The following is a 7,588-nucleotide window of genomic DNA, read 5'->3' on the forward strand; positions in this document are numbered from 1 at the left end:
GCAACAGAATACATGTTAACACAGCTGCACTTCTTGAGTCGTTAAAGAGTGCATCTATTTACCATTTTAGTTCTTTCACTTAATTCTGGACTTTAAATGAAGTCTCCTAACAGAGTGCAATGGAACATCCCCGATGTCCGTAGCATTTCTCAAGTCCTCCACGAGACTGATCAACGACTTCAAGGTATCAGTTTTCTGCGTTATGAACATTGCATGAAAGCACAAGATAAAGGTGAGCTTTTGGCTGTCCGTGCCACATTCCCAAAGCAACTCAAGGTTGGGCTGGATCTTCCTCCTGATGTTGTGTCCAAAAAACCAATTGTTACTCTTGAACAACTTCACCAACGCATCCTCGGACCGAGAAGGTATTGCTAAAATTTGATGCTAGCCACAGTGCGTTCGTGTTTAATTTTGGTGATGTTGGGATTTGATCGGATGAGGTGGACGATATCGGATAGAGAGATATCCACATCTTTGAAAGCTCGGAACTTTGGGGCAAGTGTCTTCTCTACATCCAAAATAAGACATTTGGTGAAGTAATGCACAAGCCTTTTTACTGATGCGTCATCGAAGCCGTAACTTTTGAGGAAAGCAAGAATGGAGTCGTGCTGTTGCCGAGATAGGATGCCCCTGAGAAGATTCGAGGCCACAGTGGCCTTCTCCTGGTCGAGGCCAAACGAGTTGATGAGATACTGGGCCATGAACATGTGCCTCCTAGTGGTGGCCTCTCCTGGTCGAGGCCAAACGAGTTGATGAGATACTGGGCCATGAACATGTGCCTCCTAGTGGTGGATACGACGCCTGCGGCGAAGGTCGTGTAAGGTAAGATAGCAAAGAGGGAGGGCAACATCGTGGGGGAGAGGAGAAAATTTTGTAGAGGGAGAAGTAAAGTAGCCTCTTCATCAATCTCTTCTCCTTTTGAGATTCTGATTTGATCTTTGATCTTCTCCTAAAACCCTAACGTTCAGAGATCTCGTATATACTGCTTTTGGATTTTTTTTTTTTTTTTTTTTTTTTCTGATTTTGTCACTTATCCTCAGTTTAAATGGCAAGTTACTAAACAATGTTGCCAAAGTTATTGAATACCCAAATCATAGGTAAATTTTAAAATTACCAAATCACGTATCTTATATTTATTTTGTCCCTGTACATTTTCCTCAATCGATTGCTAAAGTATAACAATCGATTTGGGGCGCTGTTCATCAGTACAGAAATGTCACAAAATGATTGTTACACTAATAGCAATCGATTAAAAAATTTATTTTGTGTTCAAAAAATCGTTGCTCTTAATATGGCATATAGAAATTATGTTTGATGATATGGATATAATTAGGAGAACTGAACGAACACACAAGACCTGGTTCCATGTTATTCCGAACTTTTTGAACACATTCCTTTCAGGGAACATCCTAATATTAGTACAATAATTTGATAGATTCATTCATTGAGCATTTGCTTGAAAGTTCACACTAGTTGACAACCTAACGCGCAACCCTCACCTTTTTCATCCAGGCTTGGATTTGAACATTGGCTTAGAGGTAGACGATTTTTTTCTGGTTCGTCTACTTAGTAAATTCAAAACATAGCTTATGCACATTCAGAAATTGACCTCTAAAATATTTTTTTTAGATGTGTATTTCCTTAAAGAGAGAGAGAGAGAGAGAGAGAGAGAGAGAAGCCAAGGTAGCCCTCAAATGCAATGGCGGAAACAAAGAAGAGCTAAAAACTCGTCAACTTTCCTAGCATAACACGACCTTTCTTTTCCTATAACCCTAACAATCCTCCCATGTTCAATGACAAAGGACTACGAATATAAGACGCAAAACATGGAGAAATAGGAAACCATGATGAATTTCTATCACTTCTTACTCTCCCAAACACTTAATGAAAGAGTCTAATCTTCTCAGTATACCAATGCAATTTGTCATTCTAACACCTTGTTTATCTTGTGAACCAAAAGAACCCGAAACACTGAAAAAAGAGACCGTGAAGCAATTTGATGATATTAACAGATTACATGTTAACACAGCAGCACCTCTTGAGTCTGTTAAAGAGTGCATCTATTTACCATTTTAGTCCTTTCACTTAATTCCTAAGAGATTCATCTGCTAGATTTCCAATTCTTTGAAGGCATCTCTTACATTATTATGACTTATTGCAGGGACCAAGCCTTCCAACAAAAAAGCTTCTCTAGACTCACTTGTTTTTTCTTAAGCTTGTTCATTCCTACTTTATTCTCAGCCATCCAAAGTTTACATTGCCTCCAAAAGTTCAAAGTGGCCTTTCATGTTTCTACTCACAAACTCACAAGTGCTATACTGTTTCAAAAGATTGCAGCCATTCAGTATCAAACATGTAATACCATGTCAACTGACAAAATTGAAAAAGTATTCAATCATTTCATCCAAGTGGAAGTGGTTCCTCGCCCTTTTATAAAAAAATATATTAGGAGACTTCATTTGACGACCATGCAACATTCCACGGAGCATATCAATGAGCAACTACTACTCAAACAAGGAAAAATTACTGCATGTTCATAAAAGAAGAACGTCTCTCTTGTAGTAGAGTCACATGAATACAAGAATAACAATTATCTAACATAATAAGCGACAAATCTATGAGCTTTTAGCTCAATTGATATGCAAAATCAAGATCATGATCCTATGAATTGTTCTTATCATCATGCATATTGACATGCAAAACAAGATTATGATTGTTCAAAGTCTTATATTTATGCTTGTTGGCATAAATGCAAGCTTTAGAGTTTGACAAAGGAGAAGACATGCAGTGAAAAATGGTAACATGAACCATAACTTGCAAGGGAAAAAATGATTTACCTCATTGAAGTCCAGAATCAGAAGCATTTGTGTGTTTCAAGCTTGCGTAGAGTTCACTCAGATCTGGATACCTGTCCTTATAGACGACAATGTACTTCTCTACAAATTTGGTCTCAGAAACGTGCATGTATGTTGTCACTTTGTAATCACTTTCACAGTGTCCCCTAGATTTCAAGGCTGCCAATATCCGATATCTTGGAATCAACCTTCTCTCCAAGCTCAGTGTCAATAGTATTGGACGTGTAGCAATGTAAGAAGAAGCATATCCAGCTTCATTTATCAAGAACTCCATTTTTCTCTGCAAATGCTTCAAAGACCTTTGCAGCAGATTAGGACACTTTTGGATAGCTGCAACAAAATCACCCTGCGACCACCCAAAGTTCGGGAACATATCCATTAGCATCTTGAATTTCTTTGGGTGGACAACGAACAGTGCACACAGAGTGCAATGGAACATCCCGGATGTCTGTGGCACTCCCAAGTCCTCCACGCGACTGATCAACGACTTCAAGGTATCAGCTTTCTGCAATATGAGCATTGCGTGAAAGCGCAAGATAAAGTCGAGCTTTTGGCCGTCCACGCCGCATTCCCGAAGCATCTCAAGGTTGGGCTGGATCCTCTTCTTGATGCTGTACCCAAGAACCCAATTGTACCTCTTTAACACCTTCACCAGCGCATCCTTGGATCCGAGAAGGCCTTGCCAAAATTCGATCCTAGGCACAGTGCGTTCGTGTTTGACTTTGGTGGTGTCGGGATTCGATCGGACGAGGTGGACGATGTCGGATGGGGAGAAACCCAGATCTTCAAAAGCTCGGAACTTTGGGGCAAGTGTCTTCTCTACGTCCAAAAGAAGACATTTGGGGGAGTAATGTAGGATCTTTTTTACTGATGCGTCATCGAAGCCGTAACTTTTGAGGAAAGCAAGGACGGAGTCGGGCTGCTGCCGGGATTGAATGCCCTTGAGAAGCTTCGAGGCCTCGGTGGCCTTCTCCCGGCCGAAGCCACATGAGTCGACGAGGTACTGGGCCATGAACATGTGTTTCCCAGTGGTGGATGCGGCGCCCGCGGCGGTGGCGGAGGCCGAGTAAGGTAAGATGGCAAAGAACAGAGCAGCATCGTGGGGGCGAGGTGACCGAGTGGAAGACACGGTTTTGCAGAAGAGGGAGAAGTAAAGTAGCCTCTTCATCGATCTCTCCTCCTCTTCCTTCCGAAACCCTAGCGGTGGATTTAGGAGATTACGTATTTACTGCTTTGAGGAAAATTTTCTGATTTTGTCATGTATCCTCAACATTTGATAAACTTATATTTTTCCCTCTAATTGAATCCGCCGGATAAGCCCACATTAATGAAAATTACATTTCACCTCTCAAAGTTTACAAATATTTTCAAATTATAAGCTCACAAGTCACAGCCATGCTTCGTAGCCAAGACACTAGGTCGCGGCTGCCACGAGCGATTCGTCGACTGTCTACGAACACTCGGTTGGAGAGAGCTCGCGCGCGGCCATGTGTTCACAATTCGTAGTCGAGCCATGAGCCCTTTCAGCTAAGTTGTGATTGTTCTGATGTTCGCAATTGTTAATTGTTCTCAAATTCACAAGTTGTAATCAAAGTTAACATTAATTCGATCAAAATTTTTTAGACTTCGTGCTTCCTATTCTTAAGTGAACAGAAAAATTGCTCCAAAAGAGGTCGTAACTGGATTTAGAATTCATTTGCGAATTATTTTTAGGATAGATAAACGCAGAAAGCTATCTCACCTCTTGTATAATTTTTTTAATCTCGGCTTCAATAAATACGAGCATAAAAGATGAATGGCTTAATAACACTAGAGTGTATTTGGTTTAAAGTTATTATGCATAATTTTAATTACATGATTATCATATAATTACATAACTAGGCTGAGGAAAATAAGACATAATCTAATATTGTTTGGTTTAATTTTAGATAATACAATAGTTTATTTGTCTGGAGGTTTTAGTGTATAACTTAGTACAGAAAATTATATCAATTGCCAAATCAACTAACAAAATAAAATATATTATTATTATTAATGATGATATATAAATAAATAAATTTGGATAATATTTTAGAATTTTTTGATTGGATCTATTTAATTTATCTCAACTATAGTTAGGAGTTAAAAGATTCAATTAGTTTTAATTAAAAACCTTTTTTTTTAAAAAAAACTAAATTTATAAAGAATGCAATTCGTCATCTCTCACGCACACATGACAACTGCGCCCACTACTCGTCGTTGCCGCTCACCAGCTACCACCTCTGGCCGAACGCCAGTCACACTGTATGCGCCCCCGCCAGGCACCTCTATCCACTGCCTACCTCCAAAATTGGAGGTAATGTGATTATAGGTTGTATTCCCTAATTGATGATGTATGCTGATGCTATCGGTCATGGACGATTACTTGGAAATGACTCACTATCTAAATCAAACAAGATTTTTTGTTAATAAGCTTGGATGGATAAATCAACTATAACCCCCAACCAAACGCACTCTTAGAAAAGTGTTGGAGGCCCTTTGCCATAAAAAGAAAACTATAAATATTGGGAAGCCTAACAATTATGAATTACAATGGATTCGATTCGAGATTAAGGATGAAAGAACCACCAATGTGAAGATTGATGACGAGCCAGAGGTCTTCTACGCGTATCTCTACAACATTTAAAGAGAGTTAAAATGGAGGCCAAGGTGAACCTTAGCGCAGCCACTCTGATACTCAAGTTAACTCGAGTGATCTGATAGATTGAGGAAAAGAAAGTATGATGAAATAGAAAAGGAGTGATCTGAATTATGTGCACATACCTACGCTCGCGGGAGCATACCCTCCTTTATACCTCCACCCTCATAAGGAAAACGAAACCCACATTTGCCACTTATCCCACGTTCGGATGCTCCACCTACCCATGTTTTCCATGTTCTCTGTTGGCCACGTCTTCCATGCACAAGTACTGATTGATAAGGGTCTCGGAATCGGGAGTCGGGTGGTAGTGTGGGTCTAGGAGTTGGGAGTCAGGTGTTAAGTATCATGGGTTCTTGAGTTGAGAGTTGGGCACTCAGTAGCATTAGACCTTGAGTCGAGAGTTAGGGACCCTGGTATAATGGGGCCCGGAGTAAAATCCATATAGGACATAAAGCTAATCCCATTTGAATGTGACTCGGGGGTTCAAGTCTCGGTTTGACTGGGTTAAACTTTGTATGACCTCTGACTTACAACTCATCTTGACTTTTGGCTTCCCTGTGCCACGCGGAGCCAAACTATCTCTACCGTATTACAAGTCTCCTCACTAAGTCTAGTCGAAGGAGGTGAGAGTCTAACTGACTAGACAATGTTGTTATGCTAAGAGTCGGGATCAGGTGGTTGAGTCGGATCACCATTTCAACAATTTTAACTTGCTGAGATAAAAAATTAGTAAAGTGTGCAATGCGCAAGATTGCATGGCAAGGCCCCCCTTAGGATGCCCAGTTGGATCATTAATGCCGTCAAGCTTGGTAATTAATGTTGGCATGCTTTGACTATGACAGCTACTGAGGAGACGTCAATGATTCAGATAAAAGGAAAGATAAGATCACATGAATCTCGCCGCAAGATCCAACGACTTATATGAGTGACCTGATTGATTAGATGGTGAAGCTGAGTAGTCCACGTTATTAGGACGACACACCTTGCCATAAATGTCCACATGCTTCGATCACAACAATTACCTAGGCCATCATGAAGATGCAACCGATGTGATGGCCGAGATTGTAAAATACCGAAAAATGGTAGAAAACAATAAAGGAATTTTTTGAAATTTTTAGAAATTTTTCTGGATTTTTTCGGAGCTCGTATGGCTCAGGTTACGAGGATAGAAACGGGATCCGGAAAAGCCTGTTTGGAATACCCCATTTAAAAGAGGAAAAGTTGAATTTATTTATTTGTTTTCTTTTCTTTTTTTTTTCCTTTTCCTTATTTTTTTCTTTTTTTTCCGTTTTCTTCCCCGCGAGGCCGACCCTTGCCCTAAACCTCGCGATGCCTTCTCCTCCACTGCCCTAACCGGCGCCGTGGCCGTTGTTTCTTCTTCCTCTCCTCTGGCCGACGCGACGCTACTGCCTTCTTCTTCCCTCACTCTCCGCGACACCGAAGCCCTAACCAGCGCCGCTCGGCGGTTCCTTTCTCCTCATTCTAACCGGCGCCGGCTATCTCATTCTTTTTCCTCTTCCCTGTGAAGCCGAGCCACCCTCTAGCGCCGAGCAGCATCACTGCCGACCACTATCACCCTTTTGTGTCGACGCCGCCGTCGACTCTCGACCCGAGCAGTGCCGCCGCGGTTTCCTCTGCATTAGCCTTAGCCGACGCCTCACTCCGACGCCAACAACCACTACCAAGTCTATCTCCCCTTCTGATTCTTCACTACCAGCCGAGGTTGCTGCTCTCCTCTGTGACAGTCACTGGAATTGGAGTTCTCTCCGGCCACCGATCTTCTTCTTTGGGTCGTGGACAGAAGTAGAGCATCAAGCCGTTCCTGTGGTCCCGTTTTGTTGTACCGTGCCTTAACAGTGATTGAATTGGTAAGGGAGATTATTTTGTTGTTGGATTGCCGTTGTGATTTGTGTTTCTTGTCTCGGTATTGTGATGATTGGGTGTGGGATTGCTGATTTAGGGATATTGATTTGGTGGACAACAGCCGTTGGAGTTCATACGAGGGGAATATATAGATCGGGACTGATTCTCGATGGTTGTTTGATCATGGTAA

The 7,588-nt window shown here is 41.4% G+C and overlaps 1 protein-coding gene across 1 annotated transcript; it reads right to left on the minus strand.

Moving 5' to 3' along the window:
- Positions 1-2,838: 2,838 nt before the first annotated feature.
- Positions 2,839-4,023, minus strand: LOC121991050 (transcription termination factor MTERF15, mitochondrial-like). The gene has a single exon (XM_042545080.1). The coding sequence runs from the start codon at positions 4,021-4,023 to the stop codon at positions 2,839-2,841; it is 1,185 nt and encodes a 394-aa protein (XP_042401014.1).
- Between the last annotated feature and the right edge of the window lie 3,565 nt (positions 4,024-7,588).

The sequence above is a fragment of the Zingiber officinale genome, chromosome 6B (genome assembly GCF_018446385.1).
Source record: "Zingiber officinale cultivar Zhangliang chromosome 6B, Zo_v1.1, whole genome shotgun sequence".
Lineage (NCBI taxonomy): Eukaryota > Viridiplantae > Streptophyta > Magnoliopsida > Zingiberales > Zingiberaceae > Zingiber > Zingiber officinale.